This window comes from Rissa tridactyla, chromosome 4, assembly GCF_028500815.1.
Source record: "Rissa tridactyla isolate bRisTri1 chromosome 4, bRisTri1.patW.cur.20221130, whole genome shotgun sequence".
NCBI lineage: Eukaryota > Metazoa > Chordata > Aves > Charadriiformes > Laridae > Rissa > Rissa tridactyla.
Window position 1 is genome coordinate 43,727,600 of NC_071469.1, and position 24,892 is coordinate 43,752,491.

Sequence of the window (24,892 nt, forward strand, 5' to 3'; positions counted from 1 at the left end):
ATAAGAATTTCATGCAATATGACTTGAAAAATGCAAGTAAACATTATGTATATTTTATCTGTTACCTTCTTCCTTATTCTTAGGCTATTTTAGAAATTGTTTTTCCTTCTCAGTCAGATAGCTGATTGTCTGGATTAGGAGACGTTAGATTTATTTTCAGAATCTGAAGATAGGTCAGCATATTGCTGATCTCTAGATCCCCGGAATGTTTAGATGACATTTAATATGGTGTAGTCATATAACCTTAGCAACTAGTACGTTTTCAAATGACGTTTAGAAAACCATGTCAGTTCTTTCAAGGTAAAATATAGTGAAAATACAATATTGTGTCTTTCTTAGGGTAAGTTCTTTTTGTCTCCTTTTCTCTTTTTATCAGCTTTAAGAAGGTAGCTACAGGGGAGATCACCACATGAAAGCATTACATGAAATAACATGGATATTTTTGATACTGAAAGCCAGACAAGTCTCAGTTCTCTCTAAACATTTGAAGCAGAATGAAAATGCAACTATTAATATTTGCTCTGAATGTAGTGCAAATTAATTAATATGCCAGGAGCATTCTTTTAATGTCTTCCTAACACAGATGAAACTTCAGTGGTGCAAGTTTCTTTAGTATGTCTGTTAATAAGAATGGTATTGGTGAACCATAAGTACATGTGAGTAACATTTAAAATATATATTCAAAGATAATTTTAGCCATTACTTATCATTTATGATTTAGCTGTTATGTGTGAGTCACTGCATGTATAGAAAATGCTGCCTCTTTTCAGTAAGTCCAAGAACTTTTATACCTTTAGTATTCAGTGTGCATATTTCTGGGGAAAAACAAAAAAAGAAAAAGATGGCATATTTTAAAAATGTGACTGTGCATTTGTATTTGAAGATCTCTGGGTAGTATGTGACTAGGGAAAGACATTATTCAGCATGCTGGCTTTGGCTTTGGTCAGGTTCGTGTTGGGAATGCTAGTGTATTCTTCTGTTGTATTAAATACAGGTTTAGTGCAGATGGAGATCAGGTATATTAACTTGTTTTTCTAGAATTCTTTTCCAAGCTGTAACCATAACTTTGTAGGTTATTCAGTAGCTCTTTTATGCCGAAGGATACGATTATGTTACTTTAAAATCTATTAGTAATACAACAGCATTTGCAATACGACAGACAGTACAAAGAACTGTTGATGTTTTGTTTCCTTTCTTTTCTTCTCCCCTTTTTAAAATCTGTTTTTGTTCTTTCTTTTTTTCCCAATTTAGTTGAGGAAAATTGGTGGTGGAGGATTTGGAGAAATTTACGATGCACTGGACTTGCTTACTCGGGAAAATGTTGCACTGAAGGTCGAATCAGCTCAGCAACCAAAGCAAGTGCTGAAAATGGAAGTAGCTGTGTTGAAGAAATTGCAAGGTACGGCTGTACCCTGGGTGTGCCAGAAGTAGAATGTCAGTGTATCTTCTTAAAAAATCATTATAATCTCTATTTAGTAATAGTTTGGGTAAATATTCCCCACATTCTGCAGGTTATTGCTAAATGGTTATTAACAGTGGAATAGAAGCTCTTTCAGCTTCTGAAAGTTTTACTACAATGAACCTTTTCTTTGGAAGAGGTTGACGTGAAAATAAAAAGAACAACAAAAATTAAATTGCTGCAAAACTTATCATAAAATCATAGAACCATAGGGTTGGAAGAGACCTCTGGAGATGATCTAGTCCAACCCCCCTGCCAGAGCAGGGTCACCCAGAGCAGGTTGTACAGGAATGCGTCCAGGCGGGTTTTGAATGTCTCCAGAGACAGAGACTCCACCACCTCTCTGGGCAGCCTGTTCCAGTGCTCTGCCACCCTCAAAGTAAAGAAGTTCCTCCTCATGTTTAGGTGGAACTTCCTACGCTCAAGATTGTGCCCGTTACCTCTTGTCCTGTCGCTGGGCACCACTGAAAAGAGCCTGGCCCCATCCTCCTGGCACCCAGCCTTTAGGTATTTATAAGTGTTGAAAAGGTCCCTCCTCAGCCGTCTTTTTTCCAGACTGAAGAGACCCAAATCCCTCAGCCTTTCTTCATAAGAGAGGTGTTCCAGTCCCCTAATCATCTTGGTAGTATGCTCAACTGTAGTTTATTCTGGATCTATATCTTGTCCTTACCATTTTTGCTCTAGCCTTTGTTGTTGTTTTTAGCTTTTTGTTTCCTCTTTGAGATGGTCTCTTTTTTTCCCTGTACTCTCTAGCATTGAATATTTGCGGGTCCTTCATGTAACATGCAAAATAAGAATATTTGCATTTCTTTGCCTGTGCAAGTGTTGCCAAGAATAGTTCTAATGTTGAAATGGGAAACATTTTAAAAAAAACCACACAAACAAACAAAACCCCAACTTTAAAATACTGTAACTTGTAGAAAAAAAAATTATTATTGCCATGTAGAGCCCTGAAATACTTTTAGGGTTCAGGTCCTTGACCATTTAGAATCACTGCTTTGAATAGTGTCCTGGGTTGAGCGACACAGGACTAATTTCTCTTCTAATGCTGGGGAAAACTCCACTTCTGGAAGACTCTAATGTCTGAATTTGTGAAAATATTTACTTTATAGCCAACTAGGCTATGTGGGATTCAAGGTCTGAATATTTTCAAGCCTTGCCCGGTGCAGGGAAGAGGAGGAGTGAGGCCTGGGCATTTGACCCAGGCTGGCCAACAGGATTATTTCATACCATGAACGTCACATTCAATATAGATTAGAAAGTTTGCTGCGTAGTTTCTCTCTCTTTTGATGGCGGTGATCCAGAGAAACTCCTTGCCCCGATGCCGGACCCCTGAGCCCTTCCCTTCCTCTCGAAGCCGTTGCGCTCACAGTGTCCGACACTTAGTGTCCACTGCTGGGAGTGCACAGCTTCCTGCTGATAGAATTGGCTGAGTATAATTCTTGTATATCTTATATTAGTATTGGGATTAATACTGGTTCTTTAGTATTATTGTTAATTATTTAGTCTTATCCTATTAAATCTATTTATATTTCAACCCTTGTGTTCCCTTGCTTTCCCTGATTCCCCTTTCCCATTGGGAGGGGTCATCGGGTGATAGCATAATTGTCTAAACGACAATAAATTGTATGGGTTTTCTCAAACCATAACAAATAGTCACTTTTGAGGTACCTTTAAATGCTTTAATGTCTGAAGCTATCAATACAGAGAAATATGCAATGGCTTCTCTTCATTGCTTTTCACAACATAAGATTATAAAAATAAAGTTTAAAGGGTGACTTTTTTCTTTAAAAAGATAGAAGATTTTGGCCAATACATCTGTCCCTGTCAGCAGCCCGATTTTTCCAAACTCTTAGTTTGAATAAAACAAAATCTGTATGACATACAGTGCTGCCTAATCTGCTGTAAAGGTCACGTTGCAGCAGAAATTGACAGCCTCTATAGATTTGAGGGCAAGCATGTCACATGGCAGAGTGTTAACAAACTGTTCCTGTGTTTATGTATTTTTGAAGAATTTCACAAAACCCTCTAGTATTTATATAGTTGAGCAAGGAGATTCAGGGACTGCATATTAGAGTTCTAGTCCAGTGAGGAACAGTGCATTTCAGTATTACAAATTGTAAACTTAGAAACCATTTGTGAGGATTCTTGAAAGACATTATCTTAAAGACAGTGAGTTTTGAATAAACAAATACCCTGTAACTCTTGGGTTTTTAAATGCTGAGAAGTAATTTTTCACAAGTGTTTTTTTTTTTTTTCTGCACATATGAGCTTGATTCTATTTTTAACAAAACCCAGAGTCTTTAAAATGGTGTAGGTGAAGCAACTAAAGAAAGAAGGAAAACAGTTGAAACTGAAATAAAATATTGGCATTTGGTAGCACTACAATGCCAATGTATTTGTAAAAACATAGCTTTATATGTGACTGTATAACTGGAGTGCCTTAAAACTTTCTGCTGTGAATTTACGTATAGTGAAGTTTGAGGTAAGTTATTGCAAAAATTCTTTTTTCTTAGTAAAAACTTTTTTACTTCTTGAAATATTTTTGAAAACCAAAAATGTTTTCTGAAATAATAAAAAAATTGATTTTTGAATAATTGCCATAGGGCCTTACAGAAGTTATAATTTTCATATCGCTCTTCCTTTGGGGAGTATAATTCCTTTAACAACCCACGTCTTCCTGCAGAAGAGTCTCTGGTTCTACTGAAGTGCTGAAAAAGAACAGAATAATGAAACACCTGAACAGCAGATCCACTGAGGCAAATGATCCAAATAATATATAATCCAAATAAAGATCTTCCAGTTATTTGTTTTCTCGATATTATTTCCCTGCGAAAACAATAAATAGAAGTTTTTACGTAACTGAAACCCTGATTTTGTATGAGAACTTTAGAAGGTTTTTTGACAATCTTCCTTATGAGAAAAAAATCTAAATATTATTCCTTATCTTTAATCTTTTTTTATTCTCTTGTACAGTTTAAAAAAGAAAAAAAGAAGTTGGTGATTTCATGATAGTAACATTAGAGGTGACCTTTAGTCATTGCTGTGCAATTCCACATTACGGTGTAACTGCCCTGGTTTTAGATAAGGAAAATTGTAGATGATCAGGAAAGTGACTACAGTAAGAGATGGGTCAAGGATGAACCCTTTGCATATATTGGGATTTATAGTTTGCACAGATACATAACTTTTATTTTTACATGCGTATATTTTTATCCGTACTTAAAGGATTTTTATTAAATAAGGCTATGGTAGAGACCATTTTAAATTATACATAAAATCTTGGCTCCTACAAGCCATTCCTATTAATTTTTCTACCTTCACAAGTTTTCAGTATGCAAGAGCTAAAAATTTGAAGCAGATAGAAAATAAAGAAAAATGGACAAAAATGGGGAGTAGAAAACAATTTTATCATTGATTCTTGAAAAATATTTTTTATTAAATGCTTCGTTTACCATATAGAAATTTTTATTATTTTTGACAAGTTTTTTTTCATGCAGATTCAGAGCAGGTGAAATTGTAAACAGTTCTTTTAGGATATTTTTGTAACAACCTTCTAATAGCATACATCCTCTGAGACCAACTTTTATCTTGTTCTTCTATCCCTTTTTGGCATGTGTGTGTATATATATATATGTATGTATATAATTACTATCCTTTTCTCAAAGGGCTTATGTTCTTTTACGTTCAAGGTGTTCTAGTTACCTTGGACATAAATCAGAGGAAGGAATTTAATTGTTGTGAAAATACTTTTTCTTGCAAATATTTGGAAAGTTTGATGTGTGAATAGTATGCAATGAGAGACAGTGAGCTGACAGTGGCATTCAGTATTCTCTTGATGTGTGGATCTTTTTTTTTTTTTAAAGTTTATTATCATATACAATTTCTGGGAAAATTATAAAGAAACAGACTTTCGGGAAATAATTAAATAAACAGGTGTAATATGTCAGCTCATCCAGTCTTTATGAGAGCTAGGCACGTTCTCAAGGTTATAAATGTGCTTTCAAGTGTTTCTGAGTTAGAATCTTATCTCACAGAAACTGTGAAACTGAAATGAGAATAGCTGTTGACAGAAGTGCAGGGATGTACTATTATTTTATTATTTTTGATTTCAGGAACTTTGAAAATTAAGAGTCATTCATTGTGGGGGTGAAATGAATCGAACTTTGTAGGTATGCAGTAAAGTGAATAATGAAAACTTTAGAGAAGCTCTTTTAAGACCCTGATATAGCAAAACATGCTTAAATATGTGAGTAGTTGTATGACTTCTTTCTTAATTGTGAAGGAGGAGCATGTTCACCGGTATGGCTATCATTACATCAATTGCATCTTTGATGATTATTTTTTATTTTTCGTTTTTTTTTTTTCCTGCCAACGATGCTGTCTCCTAATTATTGTTGTCTGAATACCGTTTAACTCTTTAAACTCTGTTTTTGGTTGTGTTGTTTGTTGTTTTTTAAAAAGAAATCTGCTGCAACAGATGGTTGTTTTGTTTAATCATGTTGTTAGGCCATCTGTTCCCACAGTCAGATGGGAGAAGACAGATTTATCACATCTCACTCAGTGAGAGTGAGACTCACTCAGTTGGTTTCTGTCTCACACAACCTTACAGACTTCTCCCTCACTCATTTGCAGCTCTCTATCATAATTTAGTGATGGGTTGTGTCTGATGTAGGCTGAAAAGCAAGCTACAGTGATACACTGCAGCCTGGGGAATGGCATGTATGCTTCCTACACTCCCTAGAAAGCTTTTCAAGGGTGTAGTTGCTCGTTGCAGTCTGTTGCCATCTTCTCACCCTGCTCCCCAGCCATGTGGCTCACAGGTGTAAGAAAATACTGTTTTCTTGCTAAGGGAAAATGAACTGAAGGTATCTGCAAAGGTGTAGTAGGTGCATATAGCCACACTGGAGTGGCGGAGGATCATGCTATTTGAATAAGGTATGCAGACCCTACTTCTGCCCTTTCCCCTTTGCTCAGATTTTCATAAAATTAGTTTCCAGAGAATTTACCACACAACTGTTCCAGTTAAAATGGGGTTTCTCTGACCAAACTGAATTTTGGATGTCTACTGAATTTGTCAGATGAAATCTGACTAATATGTTTCTCTGAAGATGTTCCCTCAGCATACCCACTGTGGCTGTAAAATGAATCATAAATATTTGAGATGAGACTTCATTAACTAGAAACTGCAGCAATGAATATACAAAATTTCATCTTGACAAATTTGCTGCAAATCCTTTTTCTTCATAAAATTATACTGTCTGTAACTTTGCCTGTCTTTTACTTAAACAAATGGGTGGAGGGAAAGACTGGAGGAAAAGCAGTGACAATTACAGCTTAGCACTTATGTATATGCAGAAGTTGTAGAGATTCCTTTTAAAATAATTTTTTTTTATGAATCCTGTACCATTTTCTTTGTTTGAATGGGCCTATTTTAATTCTATGTGGCAGGGAGCTTCCTGAGGAAGCAATAAACAGGCAACTGCTCTTCTGTCAAGTGAAGTGAAAATATTCAGAAGCCGTAGGGCCAAGTTTTAGGGATTTGATGGAGCTATGAGTGCAGCAGTAAAAAGTCCTCCCAGATCTGTAGCTAGCAGTGATGGTGTTTTGAAAGCAGTAATGTTTTTTTCGAAATTTTGAATTGCTTTTCCCCTGTCATCTTTTTTCCATTTATGACATTCTGGTAATCCTAAGGGTAAAGAAATTAATGAAGGAAACCTTAGGTGAAACAAATCTCACACAGCTTTAGCAGCCATTTGTGACCATCAGCTTTCTCTTGGCTGTAGCTTCCATGGTTTCAGAAAGGAAGGTAAATGGCCTGAGGGACTTAAACCCTACAGTACCCTCTTCTGTCGTGGGGTGGGTTCATAAGGGGTCCCAGGTTGTCTTCAGGTCGATGAACACAGATGGCAAAATGACAATGAGGTTGCATTGCCCTTCTGTTTTCCTACTGCAGTCTTTAGCTTGCCTTTTTCTCTACCTGGAGAATCTTATGCTTTGACTTACAACTGCATGATAGTAAGGAGATTATTTTTGACCAGCCCTCTTCTCCTTCACAGGCTTTAAAGAAAATTGTCTGAAACCAAACTTTTTTTTTTTTTTTTTTTTTTTTAAACTACTACAGTACTTTTATCTCTGGTTCATTGTACCTGAGCTGAATTTGTCTTTTGTAGCTAAACAGCAAAGATCATATTCTAGAAAAAGATATTCATAAGTTGGATTAGTTGAATTACATTTTCTGCAATTTTTTAATACAAAACATGACCTGCAGGTAACTACTACTGTTTTCTGTCATTGCAGCAGCTCCAGCTTATGAAAAAAGAGGAATGGTGGCTAGAAACATTGTCTATAACAAGCCATCAGCAAGAAAATAACATTTTCCCAATCCAAAATGCCTTGAATTTGTGGATATTTAGGCCTGTTGCCATGCATGTTTACTTAGGGAAGAGTGATAGGTGTGGTAGGGCTGCATATTTTATGGAAGTAGTACTGATGTTGGTTTTACAGCTGTTGAACTGTGGGAGTGGGGAGCTAAGTTTGTTAAAGATATCTAAAGAAATATAACTATCTCTGCCAGTAATTTGCTAGGTATTTAAAGGAATAAACCACAAAATTTCATTATTATTATTGACTAATTTGCTTCTTTTTCCTTAGGAAAAGATCATGTCTGTAGATTCATTGGATGTGGAAGGAATGACAGATTTAACTATGTGGTCATGCAGTTGCAGGTCAGTGTATCAAAGAGAGCTCAAAGTTTGCTTGTGTGTTTTTGTTTATTAGCCAAGCATATGCGAAAATACCAGTAAAATTTTAGAGGATGACAAATAAAAAAAACCACCAAAAAATGATTAAAAAGATCATGAAACATCGTGAACGCATAGGAGTGAGAAAACCTAAATTTTTATATTCTTATCCTTCAATATTGTTTCCATAATTCTCTCAGAAAGGAGAAAGTTGCATCCTCAGAAAGACCTGACTATTGAAAGAGTGAATTGTGATGTCTTCTGAGATAATTCACATTCCCTTGAAGTCATCACTTGAAGATAGTCTAAAATATAATATATTAGTCTCTGCATTTTGTTGGCTTTTTTGGTCAAAGTGAAAAGATATCCTTTGCAAGTGATAGAGAACACTTAAGTCGCTTTACTGAAAGACTTGTTCCTGTGAAAAGGGATAAAATGGGTGATTTGCACTTAAAGTTGTGGACTTTTTGTCCTTTATCATCTTGCTGAATATGAATGCTGGAAAAAGCGTGCAGTGGTTCATACTGTTGGTCATATGTTATTTTGACAAACCAGCAATTCTGTGATGTCATGGGGGCGCACTTCTTGCATAGTATATTTTTCATCAGTTCAGTTAAGTCATCTAAGATGTGCTGTATAATTAAATAAATTATGTACTTTCCCTTAAAGAGGTGAGTGTAAAGAAGTCTTTGTGAGCAGTTTCTCAGTGGCATTTTTTCAGATGTGACACAGATACTACATTAACTAGTAGCGTATCTATTAGTCTTCTAAAAGAGATTAGTTTGGTCCATGTTATTTAGGAGTAGAAAGATACTGAGGTTCATATTTTCAAAAATAGATTCTAAATTTAATGTTGGAGATACTCAGTGGCATATACTCATTACATTTAGGTGACATGTATTATCCTTGAATATGGAAATAGGTAATGAGAGTATTCTGTGGTTAAAAAAGAAGTAGTAGGAAGACTTTATGCTATCCGTGAATCTTGGTATTAGTATTTTTTTTTATGAAAATGTCCTTTTAATTTGATCAGGGTCGGAACTTGGCAGACCTGCGTCGGAGCCAGTCTCGAGGAACATTCACCATTAGTACCACTTTGCGGCTTGGGAAGCAGATTTTGGAATCTATTGAAAGTATTCATTCTGTGGGATTCCTGCACAGGGACATAAAACCAGTAAGTCTGCCCATTAAATCAAAATAGTCAAGTAAGATGTGGTCGTTAGATGGCTGCATATATAAGAATAGGTTCTATATTAGATGTTAAAATGAAAAAAAAACTGAGAAGGGACAGAAAATTGAATGTTTATTCATCAGATAGGGCAGATTTTTTTTTTTATTAATTAATGTTGGATTGCAACAACAACTTTGGTCTTTGTCATCATTGTCTCCAGTTACTTAGGCCTCCTTGCAATTTTCTGTAGTTAAAACTTCCAACTTTCATCTGTAGCATCATGCAATCAGGACTATTTGCTGTGAGATATGATATAATGAATTTGGCAATTAATATCTTCACATAATAAATCTAAGAGAATAGATACTAGCTGTAGGATGTATTTATAAGGTCTTCAATAGCGACTTTTTGTATTTAATATGCCAAACAAGGAAAGAAAGACTGTAAGAGAAAACTGTTCAATTGTTCTATTCTGCAATTCTAATAAAATGAGTGTTGTCAAAATACCACAAGGACAGTGCCTTCCTGGTAGCATCATGCTTTTTTTCTTATTTTGTTCTGTTTTTCTTTGAATTTATTCCTGAAATTGCATCAGCTATTTTTAGTATTGACAATATTAAAAATGTCATTAGAACTCTCAACTTTCAAAATCTGTGAATGAGAGAAAATAAGCAAATCTTATATTTTCTAATAGATGCAAATAGGGCTCGTTATATCTGGCATGTGTAGGTAAATTTCCTGTCAGCTGAATGTTGTTTACATAAAGCCTCTGATAAGTTTCTGTGCATTAGGGAATTTTCATTTTCATCACTTCTTCCTTGCAAGCGTTTATAAAACTTGTGTTCTCTCTGACCCCTGCCTAAGATTTCATTTCATAGGCAAAGGACACAGAGGCAGTGAATGTCAAGTGAAATAGGTGAGGAGGAGTTCGCTGGAGCGCAAGATTTTAATGATGAAAACAATTCCAGTTTTGAATGGGAAATGTGTTCCTTTATGGCGGGCAGGATGGATTTGGGACATCTTGTTATTTAGCTGTGTCTTGGGGTCTATGGACTCAAATAGGATGGAAATGGAGAATGCTGTTAGGGGATGGAAGAACCCCAGAAAATTAAATGGCGAGTCAGGATGAAGAGCAGTGTGAAGCAATGCATTAGGTTCATAAAAGAAAGAATTTTTCTTCCCCTTTAGGAGTTGTGTTGTGACTTACACATGCAAAATAAGGCACAATTGCTTTCTAGCATGCAGGTTTCCTGGCTTGAAAATACAAGTCCATGTTATCCTTTATTATGTATCTTTTAGGTGGATTATACTAAAAGCAAGCTTTGTGCTGAGCTGAAATCTTGAAGTCCTTAGTTCGTTATTTGTCTTGTGATGAATTAGGCAATGCTGAAATTCTGTTCCATTTAAAAATAATTTTGATCAGGCTCATTTCAATTCATGGTTTCAATTGGTCTTTACCCTCAACCTTTGACATTGAAGAAGCTGTGAATTTCCGATTTATTTAGAACAGTACTGCTGTTTCACTTAATGGAAAAAGAAGAGTAGTTTTGCTAGAGTTAGTTGCATTAAGCTTTCAGCTTGTTCAGATGTGTAGTTTTATCTTTTAGCTTTATCTTTTTTTATATCACATAATCCATTTTAAGGGGATTTGGTGGGGAGAGACTTAAACCAATTCAGCCAACATGTTCAAACATTATAAACTAGGAGTGTTGAAAAATTTTTTATTCTTATTTTTTTAAAGGGCTAACATGGAATGTTAATCCATAGAGGCAAATAAAAAAAATTACTGAAGCTTTTCAGAATGAATTGACTCCCTAAGTCCTCAGTGACTTTCCAGCTCTTACTGTTTGGCCATTTTGGGATATTTTTTTAGTTTTGTTTTTTAAAGTCTGGTTCTTCCCCCTCCCATGAAAAGGAAAAGGCAGCTTGCACTCTTTATTCTGTATTCTGCATATATGATATTCGTGCATTTGTTTAGATGAACATGTTAGCCACTGGGCTGGTAGTTTTTTGAAATGTCCAAATCAAAATATAGGAGTGGGTGACATGATTGGAAAATTCTTGCTAAAAATGTATTCTGAGGGATGAAGTAAGATGACTATCTCTTTGGGCTGTGTAGGCCGCTGTTCAGATGTGCTAAGATGGATGTCCGATTTTCTTAACAACATTTTCTTCACATTCAATGGGAGTTTAGTAGAACTGAAAATATGGAAGGAAGGCTAGGGAAATAGAATGCGGATTTTCTATGATTGTGTTACTTCATTAATACGTGCACATATTGAAACATGTGTGGGTGTATATATCTATATATCCATCTGTATTTGTTTTTCTTCCTAGTCTAACTTCGCAATGGGACGTTTTCCTAGCACCTGTAGAAAGTGTTATATGCTGGATTTTGGCTTGGCACGGCAATTTACCAACTCATGTGGGGATGTCAGACCAGTAAGATATTTTTTCACAGTTGTCAATTTTATTAACTGAATGTAGTAATATGCTGTCTTTTTTGTCTGGAGAAGTATGGGAGTTGCATTGAACTGGTAACTGATATAAACTTGACAAACATCATTCCAGATCAGAAATGTCATGTGATTTATTGATTATACTAAAAGATTGGCAGCCGGGAATGAATCAGGTTTCAGATTTTTGGCTTGAGGCAGAGGTCTAGTATATGAATTTTTTTGGGTAATCTATCTTTTGGTTTGGAAAATCAAGCGACAAATAGGTTTTCATTAAATATCAGAGTAATACAGCAGAGCTGAATTTCACTTGGTATGATATTGTGTTTAAAAAAAAAAAATTACCTAGGAGAAAATAGTCAAACACTAAACTGAATATATAATCTTCTGAAAGAGAAAGTCTGAATAATTAAAACAGTGATAGGACACTAATTATAATATATAATGGGACATAGTTGAGTGTAGTTGCTGTATTCCCATGTGATGCAGTCTGAAGAAAATTGTAGATAAAAGCCTATCAATGAGGACATTGCAATTTTAAGTACAGTAGAGCCTCCCTAATTCACTGGCAGGCAGTCCTTTTGTTAATTTCAAAGTTTGAAAATGAGCACGTCAGTGCCATGGTACATTTTGATGTTTTAAAGAAACATATTTATTAAACTACTTTAGTTTACATTTTGATGGTGATACTGAATAATGTACTAGTCAATATTGTGTAACACGTTTATTAATGTGATGTGATTTGAGTGATAGAAGCCGTAAGTGCAGGATTTTCAATTTTATTTTGCCTAAGAAGTTGGGAAAGTGGCAAAACTTTGTATGCAAATTATGAGGTGTATGAGTTAGTAAGGTAAATTAGCGGGGTTCTGCTGTACTCTATTCCTTCAGCCATAATGCTGGACACTGCAATGAAAGCAAAGACAGGGGAGACCAACAGAGTGGCTGCTGCTGTTGGAAAGGTGAGCTAAACACTTTAAGAAGTTTTAAATTTTTTTTTATTTCTAAATGTTCTTGTCGTGTTCTGTATATTTGGCTGCTTGACCTGTAGTTTCAAAAACAATTCCCAGGATTCTGTAATTTCTATATGCATACGCACCAATGGCAGTATTTTTGAAAAAATAGGTGATAACAAAAAATTTACTATTTCTGCTATTCTTTCTTTTGTAACAACTCAGCTCTTGCCTTTTGATTTTCATTGCAGTGCCCTACAATGTAACTGAAGTAATTCTTCAATTTAATCTGTTTAGAATTTTCTGATAGTGTAATTCATATTAGTAGAGTGCCAGTGAGGGGGAAAAAAGACAGTACTTTTATTTGTACTCAATAGTCAGAAATGGCTCTTGTATAGATAGCAACCATACTGTTGGCCTTGCTTACTAATAAAATTTATTAATATTTTCATTAAATGTGCTATGTGCTTCTCCTTAAGGCTATTCTTCTTCTAAACTCCATTAGATTTCTTCAGCAGATACTGCAAATAACCTGGAACAATGTAAAAGCATGTTCTCCAAAAAACATAGTACTCTATTGGTAAGAACCTGTTCCTTAGTTAAGGTTGATTATTAGATTTTTATGATAAGCCTAACTTTCTATATACCTGACTTCTGCAGAAAGAATCCAGTCCCATTGAGATTTTACATATCAACCCTGAGTCCCTGAAGTTCTATGATGTGTTCTAAAAGAATCAGAAGTTTTGGAAATTATAGTGTCAGGTTTTAGTCCTTTGTCAGCTTTGTATTTCCTTCAACATTAAGGAATTCCTGGTGGCTGTAAATGTTTGTTCGACTCAAAAAGACAAAAGAGGCTTATATGGATACTGCTGAAAGCGGAAAAGTTTATGACTTTATGATTTCCCTCCAGAAATCAGTGGCCAGCACTACTGGCTAGCGTATGCATTCCAACAGGTGGAGATAAAAAGTCGAGTTATCTTCAAGACTGGTAGAGAAGAAAGGTGTTGTGTAGTTCTCTGTCGAAACGCAACTTAGACTGGCAAGGGGGTTGAAACTAAAAGGCAGTTACAAGAATAAATTATCATCAGTTTTATATTATAAATCTTCTTGTTAATATAGGTAGTATTCACTTGACTGAAGTTCAAACAAGAAGTTGAAAAGAGGTCCTTAGGTGAGGAAGACTGCTTTATTTTGTGCAATCAGGTCAAGAAGCAAAGAGGAAATGAGAAATTTATCAAACCATTGAGCTACCCAACATTAGACTCTTAGTTAATTCCAGTACGTTGTACCAAGACACAGGAATGCAGCAGTTTCATACGACTTCGGTGTGATAAGGTGGTGTTGTTTCAGATCTGTTACAAAAAGAGGAATTATAAAACTTGGGAATCCATGGTTTTATTCCAGTATTTGACTGAAGTATGTGCTAGTGGCTACTGATATGTTCAACCATCCATTCGAACCCTTCTTCATTTCTGCTAATCCTGTGCTTATTCTAGTCTGAATCTTTTCTTTGTCTCTCCTCTCTGGTTTCCTTTCTACATCTACCTCCTCATATTGCTTCGCTTCTAGTTAGACTAATTTCTCTTCTGCTTGCAATTTTGGTGCCAACTGGAATAGTACAATGCAGCTAAGTGAAATTTTCTTCGCTCTCAGTTCCTTTTCTTTGCACCATTCTGAGGGAGTAAGAGGAAATTCAAGCTGTTGCAGCTCTGGATTGAATTATGCCTCATGACAGACAGAACATTTGAAGAATTTGGATGCCTGATTCAAACAAGGCTGTACTGAGTTTGCGTGAAATTTAGTTTTTCAAAAGCTCAGGCATAATCAGGTTTGGATGACTAGTAGAATATTCCTTGACATCATCATGGTATACTTTCAAATCCCTCCTTGTCTGTCTTCATTCCAAGGCACACTGGGGTTATAGACTTCCTACAGATTATTGTGGGGGTTAATAAACAAACCAAACTTTTCTTTCAGCTGCATTCAAGAACAGTTTGAAATGATTTACTGAATTACAAGCAAGTAGCTACAAAACCAGTCATCTAACGTGAAGAATTTCAGCTTAAATTGGTAATGTGGAGAAAGTTTCAAGCTGCTGAATGCAGGATCTTATCTGGAAAGTATTGGCCAATGTTTAAGTGTAGATTTCCCTACAGGTGCCATATATGGCAGTGAAGGTCACAAACAGGGAGCAGTGCTTGTGAGTCTGCAGAAATTTTGATAAAGTTCCTGCAATATTCCAAAAGAAAATGTTTATACTTTAAAGTAGAAATGAAGAATCATTCAGGTTGGAGAATTTAAATATTTTTGGTACTGTCTGTAGTAATTAATTTTTTGTTTCACATTGTTATTACAGTAGTTACCAAACATACTTGTTTTCATTACAGAAAATGCATTGATGACACAGACACTTCCCTAGCATGGATTTGGTTCTTCCTCATCTTTTCTGTGGTGTATAGATCCGTTCGGAACATTAGTTTCTTAGTTAATTTCCAAACATAGTTTGGAAGTTAGTTTATTAGTTTCCAAACATACAGACTTACCTGTCTGTAATACTCCAAATCATAGCCTATGGAACTAAGTCTCTTATGCATCGTATTAGTTTAGTTACAGACTTTTAAAGAGTTATCATAGACTCTTTTGGGGCAAATTTTACAGTTGCATTGGATCTAGTTGTGTTCAGTGCAGTTTTCTCATCTTGCTGCCATGCTTTTCTACCTTCCTGAAACTGCTGCAGAATTAAGTTAAAAGCAGCTCTATCTTCCATGATAAATTAAATTACTCTCTAGAGTAAATAGATGTTATTACAGCAAAAGTTGCTCCCAGGATTTTTGTGCTCTATAGGCACACAAAGCCTGTGTTTAAGTACTGCTTATTTCCGACCAGCTTGAGTGTGATTTCTCTTTTTCTCCTTTGTGGGAGCACTGATTTCTTGAATTCTCATTTAATTCTTGTTTATTGCTAGAGAGAAATTTTAAAATGAGACATTTGACACTTTAACTAGAATAAGAACGTATTTTAATTTATGATTTACTGTGAAATAAAATAAGGTTTATCTCACTGTTTTGTTTCTTCTGCTGTTTACCATAAGTAGTGTTGATTACAAAGTTCACAACAAATAAAGCCACTCTGGTTCACTCTGCCTTGAAATTAATAGTGACTTATGTATTAGTAAGTTTGAAATTATTTTATTTGTTAAAAAGTATTTTTAAAAAAGTATTAATTAAATTATCTAGGGATCATAATGTAATCAAGCTTGCAAAGAAAATTGCATAGGTAGATAATCTTGTGTTTATTTAGAGATGTTAGCATCCAGAACTTTGACGTTTCTGTAGTTATGCCATCAGAACTACTTTATAACTTCTCCATGCCCACGTGCTAACAACATACCATCTATTGACATGTTCTCCTGTGCTGGTTTTTCTTAAGTTTACTAGCTTTTGTCTTCTGTGATTTCTGTCAGCTTTTTCTCCTTTTCTCAGTTTTCTCCATTTCCGTTAGCACAAGTCTTAAATCTGTATCCACGTAGTTTCTGCCTTTATCTTTGGTGACAGTGTTCCTTTATCTGACTTTACTCTGGCTCCAGCTTCTTTCACAATTTAATTTCTAGTTTTATTTCTTCAGTGTATCCCTCTCTAGTTTTATGTTCCCTCCTTTTCCCCTTTATCTTCACATAGCTTCATTCATAAACACTTTTTTAATCTAGGCACATGATTCGCATTCATGATGTCCCTGTTCCAATACTGTTTCCTTCTGTTCAAACTAAAACTGTGTCATGTGTCTCAGGTATCTTTGTGAATATCTTATGATGAATTCAAACTTAGTCTCCTTTCTCCTGTGCCAACCACTCATCACTATTTCTGTTCCTAATCACTGCATGTGATGCTATCTTCCTGTCACTGAGGCTTACTGGCAGTCTTGACTTGATATGTCTCTACATCCAGTCTGTGTATGTATCCTGACAGTGCTTTCTGTATAATGTGCACATGCATTCATATGTGTATGTATGTATTCTTTTTTGGGCTTTTTTTTTTTCATTCACAAACCTGAATTCTTGTGTAGGCTCACCATCCCCACCTGACTGTTACAGTATCCTTTTTCTGGTTTAATGAATGCAAGGTTTTTGCCTTGACAAACACTAAAATTCAGGGTGCTATTACAGACACAATTTAAGTGATTTGTTTTGATTATGTTACCCTTCCAAAGTGCATCAAACGAGCTACTTATTTTCATTTTTAAGGCTGTGCCTGCACAGCCTATTATCTTTCATTCAAAGTAAAGATAAGCAACAGTAAAGATAGTGACCTCCTTCCATTACCTAATTCTGGATTTTTAAAGAAAGAAACTTCATTCTTTATTTCAGACTGTTCCTTATGTTGTAAGGAAGATTTCTGTAAGCACCCAAAACCTCACTGTTTTTTGGTTTTTTTTTTTTTTTTTTTTTTTAAATCTCTGTTTGGAAATAAAACTGGAAAAGTATCATTATTTTCTGTTGAAAATAACCTTTGTTTGACCCTTAAACCTTCAAATATAGTCTGTTATGACTGTAATTATTATTTAAGGTTTAAATGGAAGGCATGCTTAACAGCAAAAAGCAGAATTTAATGCCAGTCTATATAGAACTCTGCAAAGATGGAGATAATACTGCATATGGAAAAGATTATCTTCTACTACAAGAAACTGTACATGAATGATAGGAAGTCTTATTTATCATAGAATCATAAAATGGTTTGGGTTGGAAGAGAACTCAGAAATCGCCTAGTTCTAACCCCCCTGCCCTGGGCAGGGACAGCATCCATTAGACCAGGTTACTCAAAGCCCCATCCAACCTGGTCTTGAACACTTCCAGGGACGGGGCATCCACAACTTCTCTGGGCAACCTGTTCCAGTGTTTCACCACCCTCATAGTAAAGAATTTGTTTCTAATATCTAATCTAAATGTACCCTCTCTCAGCTTAAAACTGTTACCCCTCATCCTATGACTATACTTCCTGATAAAGAGTCCCTCCCCAGCTTTCCTGTAGGTCCCCTTTAGGTACTGAAAGGCCACTATGAGGTCTCCCCAGAGCCTTCTCTTCTCCAGGCTGAACAACCCCAACTCTCTCAGCCAGTCTTCACAGGAGAGGTGCTCCTGCCCACTGATCATCTTTGTGGCCCTCCTCTGGATCCACTCCAACAGGTCCATGTCCTTCTTGTGTTGGGGGCTCCAGAGCTGGATGCAATACTCCAGGTGGCGTCTCACAAGAGCAGAGTAGAGGGGCAGAATCACCTCCCTCCACCTGCTAGCCATGCTTCTTTTGATGCAGCCCGGGAGACGGTTGGCTTTCTGGGCTGCAAGCACGCATTGCAGGCTCATGTTGAGTTTCTCATCCACTGACACCCCTAAACCCTTCTCCTCAGGGCTGCTCTCAATCCATTCTCCACCCAACCTTTATTTGTGTTTGGGATTGCTCTGACCCAGGTGCAGGACCTTGCACTTGGCCTTGTTGAACTTCATGAGGGTTGCGTGGGCCTGCCTCTCAAGCCTGTCCAGGTCCCTCTGGATGGCATCCCTTCCCTCTAGTGTGTTGACCGCACCACACAGCTTGGTGTCGTCAGTATATGTGCCAAGGGTGCACTGATTAATCCCACTGTCCATGTCACCAACAAAGATGTTAAACAGTACAGGTCCGAGTACCAACCCCTGAGGAACACCACTCGTCACTTGGACATCAAGCTGCAAACTCTTTGAGTGCAACCATCCAGCCAGTTCCTTATCTAGTGAGTGGTCCATCCATCAAATCCATGTTTCTCCAATTTAGAGACAAGGATGTTGTGCAGGACAGTGTCAAATGCTTTGCACAATTCCAGGTAGATAATGTCATCTTCCCTTATCTACCAATGCTGTAATGCCATTGTAGAAGGCCACAAAATTTGTTCACGCACAATTTGCTCTTAGTGAAGCCATGCTGGCTGTCACCAGCCACCTCCTTATTTTCCATGTGCCTTAGCATGGTTTCCAGGAGGATCTGCTCCATGATGCTGGGCACAGAGGTGAGACTGACTGGCTGGTAGTTCCCCAGATTTTCCTTATTTCTGTTTTTAAAAATGGGGGTTATGGTTCCCTTTTTCCAGTCAGTGAGAACTTCATCAGACTGCCACAAGTTCTCAAATGTGGTGGATAGTGACTTAGCAACATCATCTGCCAGTTCCCTCAGGACCTGCAGATGCATCTCATCAGGTCCCGTAGACTTGTGCCCCTTCAGGTTCCTTAGATGGTCTTGAACCTGGTCGTCTTCTTCAGTGGGTAGTTCTTCATTCTCCCAGTCCCTGCCTTTGCCTTCTGTGACTTGGGCGGTATGGCTACAACTCTTGCTACTGAAGACTGAGGCAAAAATTGTTGAGTACCTCAGCCTTATCCATGTCCTGGGTAACCAGGTCTCCAGTTTCCTTCCGGAGAAGGCCCACATTTTCCCTAGTCTTTTTCTTATCACTGATGGAAACTGTAGAAGCTTTTCTTGTTGCCCTTGATGTCCTTGGCCAGACTTGATTCTATCAGGGCTTTAGCTTTCCTAACCTGATCCTTGTCTGCTCGGACAATTTCTCTGTATTTCTCCCAGGCTACTGTCCTTGCTTCCACCCTCTGTAGGCTTCCTTTTTGAGCTTGAGTTTGTCCAGGAGCTCCTTGTTCATCTATGCAGGCCTCCTGGAGTTTTTGCCTGACTTCCTCTTTGTTGGGATGCATAGCTCCTGAGCTTGAAGGAGGTGATCCTTGAATATTAAACAGCTTTCTCAGGCCTTTCTTCCCTCCAGGGCTTTACCCCACAGTACTTACCAAGCAGATCCCTGAAGAGGTCAAAGTCTGCTCTCCTGAAGTTCAGGGTAGAGAGCTTACTGTGCACCCTCCTCACCGCCCTAAGGATCTTGAATTCCACCATTTCATGGTCACTGCATCCAAGGCTGCCCCTCATTCCCCACCAGCCCCTCATTGTTGGTGAGAACAATGTCCAGTATGGCACCTCCATCCTTGTTGGCTTCTCCTTGGCCTTGTTGGCCTCCTCTGAGAAGGAAGTTATCATTGACAGATTCTGGGAACCTCGTGGATTGCTTATGCCCTGCTGTGTTGTCCCTTCAACAGATTCAAAGTGACTGAAGTCCCCCATGAGGACCAGGACTTGCGACTGTGAGGCTGCTCCTGTCTGTCTATAGAGGGCCTCATCTGCTCGGTCTTCCTGGTCAGGTGGCTGGTAGCAGTCCCCCACTGTGATGTCACCTGTCCCTGCCCTCCCTTTAATCCTGACCCCTAAGCTCTTGGTTGGCTTCTTATCCACAACCGGGCAGAGCTCCATGCACTTCAGATGGTCATTGACTATAGAGGATGATGTCCCCTCCTCATCTCCCCTACCTGTCCTTCCTAAAGAGCCTGTATCCTTCCGTTCCTACACTCCAGTCATAGGAGCCATCCCACCATGTCTCTGTGATATCAGTAAGATCATAGCCCTGCAGGTGTGCACATGTCTCTAATTTCTCTTGTGTATTCCCCATGCTATGTGCCTTTGCAGAGAGGTATTTAAGCTGGGCCCCCGATGAAGCTGACTTACTGGCTGGAATGGCTGGAATTCCTTTTTGCTGCACCCCAGGTGGTCTCCTATTGACCTATGATCCTTCTCCAGGCTCTGGGCATCTCTTGCTGGCACTGGCATCAGGCTGGTAGGAGTGGGATGGATGAAGTTTCCCCTCCCCCAGCAACTTTAGTTTAAAGCTCTCTTCATGAATTTGGTAAGTCTGTGACTGAAGATGCTCTTCCCCTTCTCTGACAGATGGACCCCATCAGCCTTTGGTAGGCTAGGTTTCTCAAAGTGAGTCCCATGGTCTAAGTAGCTGAACGCCTGGCTTTGGCACCAGTCCTGTAACCATTTGTTGACTCACCAGATTCAATGGGCCCTTTTGAACCCCTTCCCTTTGACTGTGAGGATTGATGAAAAAAACTACCTGTGCTACAGAGTCCTTTACCCCGACTCCCAGAGCTCTGTAATCCTTCTTGATGCTCCTCAAACTGCTCCTGGTGGTATGACTGGTGCCCATGTGGAACAACAGCAGCGGATAATAGTCAGTGGCCTGTATGAGGCTTGATAGTCTCTCAGTGACATCCATGATAACGAGCCCCTGGTTAGGAGCACACCTCTCTAGAGAGTGCGTCAGGCTGGCAAATGGGTGTCTCCATAGCTTTCAGAAGAGTTACCTACTACTATCATCCGTTGTCTTTTCTTAGTTGCACTGGTTGTTATATGGGGAGCAGATCGGGCTGCCTTAGTCAGCTCCAGCGTCTCTCCTGATGTGACAGGTCTTTCCTCTTCAGCCTGCAGAGCAGCAAAGCGGTTCTGCAAGGGCACCTCAGGCTTTGGGGGAAGTCTTCCTTGTGCTGGTCTTTCTGCCCATTTGTGCGTGTGCTGTATGCATATTGCTGGTTTCTTATTTTGAATTTCTGAAAAAAGTAGTTTCAACATTGCATTTTCACTTTAGCTGTTATTAGTTGTTTCTTATAGACAGGTTTGGAGGGAGGATTTTTTGTGGTCTTTTTGTTTTACTTTCTTCCTGAGAAGTTGTGGTGTCTCCTTGGACTTCTTACCTGGAAGAATGGTCACAGCAGAGAGCTTAGAATGAGAAAGCCTTTCTTGAAGATCAGCCCAACTAATTCCATGAAGGGTTCAAGTCATACTTCTTTATTAAAGGATCCCCCAGAGTTTTGCTGTCATGCTTGTCAGATCCTAAGACATTTCAGTGTCATTTTTGGAGATGTCATTCATCTTAATACTACCCCTCTTACTGTGAGACTCCATGCTGATTTAGCACCATTCAGACCATGCTACCGAAGAGCCCATTCAGCTGTAGCTGCTCCTATCTAAATACTGTTTTGAAAAATGCAGGTTTAATATAAAGAGCTTCTCAGAAAGTAATATTTAAAGAACAGGAAGAGGAGTCCCAAGTGAGCAATTCAGTTGTTCAACACTTGTAGTGCTTACTGTATTTTTCATTGCATTTTGGAGTGTCACGTGTGGACTGCCTGTTTACAGAATTGAGGAGCAAGCAGTTTTCAGCCCATTTCACTGTTTTTTTTGTGCCGTCAGATTTGCAATAGCATGATTTTTCACCCTTGCATTAGATTATCTAAAATGACCTTCATTTGGTTTCCAACAGACAGATGACAGTATGACTGATTTTTGAAAGTAAAAAAATAAGACTTGAAGGAAATATATTGTAGTTTATCCACCAAGTATATGATGGAATCTAAGAAATTGCTTCTGTAGGTATTAATGCCTTCTTTATTCCCACATTTTTGTATCCATCAAACCCCCTTTTTCAAGAAAAGTGCAGAATAGTCACAAAGCTTAAGCTTTTGAAGTCAGTAAGCAGCAGTTTTCATATGAACTACTGCTATAAGATGCACTGATTTTTACATATCTGAAGGACACAATTCACAAGAAGTATCTCTTTCCCTTCTTAATTATCAGTTAGGTTTTACTCATTCATTAACTCAGGGACCTAGCCAATGATGTGTTATTTGGGTCATCTGTTCCATCTGACTCAAGCTTTCAATACAAAGGATGGCACGGTGTTAAAGAGGAGAGGAGTTCTACTAGTTTTTAAAATTGGGAATAAATTAATTTCTATAAACATAGAAGCATATGGTTTTTGTTTGGGAAAACTAGTAGGAAATTTCTTCCTTATTCTTCTTGGTTTCCCTTGTACTTCTGTCATCTCCTTTTTTGTTTTTTTATATAAGCTTCTTTTCCCACATTGCAGCCGAAATAGTTTTTTTCCTCTAGTCCTCTCTGCAGAACTATATAATTTCTTCCTCCAATGATATCGGAACTCTTTTTCAGAAAACAATGAAATAATAAATCTCCAGTGTATTTCCCAAATAGTTTAGTGAATGCAGAGTTTCTAACTCTTTATTTTTACACATTGATTGTGTAGGTAGTATTCTGTTGTAAAGTTGGTAAAAACAGATAAAATTGATTATAAATGTCATACAGCAAGTGTTAGCGAAGGACTAATCTTTTCTGGTATTCCATAATAATTATCTGGACTGTAACTTTAAATTCAGCATTTTCCTTATGGGAGAACATCAACCCTCTTTATAAAGAGGACTGAGAGTTCGTTTCAGGAAATTATGGGAAGAAGTATTTGGGGAGACTATTTTATGTAATGAAGAGGTTTGTGTTCAGGCTTTATTAGTCTTATTGAACCCTGGCTCTTTGTCCTTTTTTTTTGTTTGTTTGTTTGCTTGGAACACATTTTGACCGCATATACTTTTGGGAAACCTTGAACAACATTTTGTGTGTAGCTGGGAATAGGGTGAAAGAATATGGAAACTCGGGCAGTAGCGTGTGTGTGCATAGGCTTCTGAAACTAAATTTTACATGTTGAGGACAGTACTAGGATGCAAGTATTCGGGGTACATGTAGAATTAAATTCTAGAATGGAAGTTGATAAGGAAACACTCATTGGTGGGAGGAGCCTTGTCTGCTGATGGAAAAGAGAAAAATGTGTGTGGGAAGGAGAACGAAAGCTGCTGGGCATGATGTAGGCTGTTAAGGAAGGAGGAAACAGGGGCAGAAGAATAAATTGTTGGAGAGAGGAAGCCAATAATTGAATTAATGGTGTAGATCAGAATTTATTACTGCAAAGCAGGGTAATTAGAATTTAATTGTGGGGACACTCAGGCAAATTATCAGGCAAATACGTTTAGCAGGATGCAAATTTAGTTTATTTATGAGATTCATAGTCTACTGTTTATTCATTTTTGAGAGTATTGTCAAAGGGTTATTTTACCTACCATTTTGTTTCCCGTTGTCCTAGTGATAGCTGAAGTAAGTAGTGCTAGCATCTGTGTTTTCTTGAGACAAAGAATAAATTATTCTTTTTGAATGTAAACCTAACTTCATACAGCCTTCAGTTTACATGTCTCTATTTACATGGCAATAATAGAAAGTGAAGGTGTCAGCTGTGGTACATAAATAGAAAACTTTGAGGGACAAAATTGGAAGGACATCTGCATTCTTAACATCATCAGCTCTTGGGTAGTTGTCATCACTCCTGTTTTAAAGTGAATTTTAACCACAACTTTTCTTTGAGGTACTGCTAAATTTAATATAAAGAAAGCAAAATAAAACAAAAAAGAAGCCGCTAGTCTTTGCTCTTGGACAGATTAACCTTTAAAAATTAATTTGACATCACAATTCTTTAAAAATCCATAAATTCAATCACCTTGTTTTATCACAGGCCTGAGTTTTGTGGTCTTTTATTTATGTGGACTTCAAGTTACAAATAACTGAATTGTACTTGTTTTACAAAAAAGATAGCATAACATGTATGCAAGCTGAGCTGACAAAGCTAGGGTAAAACACAATTGAAAAAATTCCATAAGAAGGCAGTATTTAGATATAACCTTCTTATCTAAAACATTGGTGTTTTTCTACTCAATATATAGATCTCACTCACTGGCTGCATAAAGAATTATTCAAATTAATGTGCAGTCCCCCGAGTCTGGTAATTCAGACTCAGCAAAGATAAATGAAGGAGAAAACTCCTTTTTGCCCCATTTGGTGCTTAGTTTGGAACGTGGGCTTCCAAACTAGTTAGGACTAGTAGTATCCTAACTAGTGGGTTAAAAGGTATTCTGAGGAGACTCTGTTTTGCCTGTGGAGCTGTTGTATTTTTGATAAGTAAGGCTTTTTAGGTCAAAGGGAGAGTTACCCTATGACTGCTTTCCCCCCTCTCCCCACCTTTCTCTTGTCCTTCCCAGTGACTAGATTTTAGGTCATTCTTCAGTTTTTATTTAAACAAAATGAAGAGCTTTGACAGACATGATCTGAATTTCAAGTGTCTGAACTTTCCAGTATTTATTTGAAATAAGTTAAAAATAAAAGTTGCGTTCTTTTAACATACGTTAAGGAGGTTTACAGTATTTTAGATCTAACTTGCTTGATTTTTTTTTACCTGGAAATTTGAAATATTAAACCATACCAAGCTGGGAAGCCCTGATTTTAGAACAACTAGGAAATGTAGCACTATTTTTTCTGATATGCTTTGCATTAAAGTAGTCACAAAACTCTTACGCTAAACATTAA

The 24,892-nt window shown here is 37.5% G+C and overlaps 1 protein-coding gene across 5 annotated transcripts in view; it reads left to right on the forward strand.

Moving 5' to 3' along the window:
- Window positions 1-24,892, forward strand: part of TTBK2 (tau tubulin kinase 2) — a 106,347-nt gene that overhangs the window by 31,314 nt on the left and 50,141 nt on the right. For 4 of the 5 annotated variants that reach the window (XM_054199210.1, XM_054199213.1, XM_054199211.1 and 1 more), the window contains 4 exons: window positions 1,252-1,399; window positions 8,114-8,187; window positions 9,236-9,376; window positions 11,711-11,815. In XM_054199210.1, the coding sequence (XP_054055185.1) occupies window positions 1,252-1,399; window positions 8,114-8,187; window positions 9,236-9,376; window positions 11,711-11,815 (468 nt within the window). Of the gene's footprint in view, window positions 1-1,251; window positions 1,400-8,113; window positions 8,188-9,235; window positions 9,377-11,710; window positions 11,816-12,717; window positions 12,789-24,892 lie in introns of those variants that run through there. The other variant, XM_054199214.1, reaches the window with a different exon arrangement.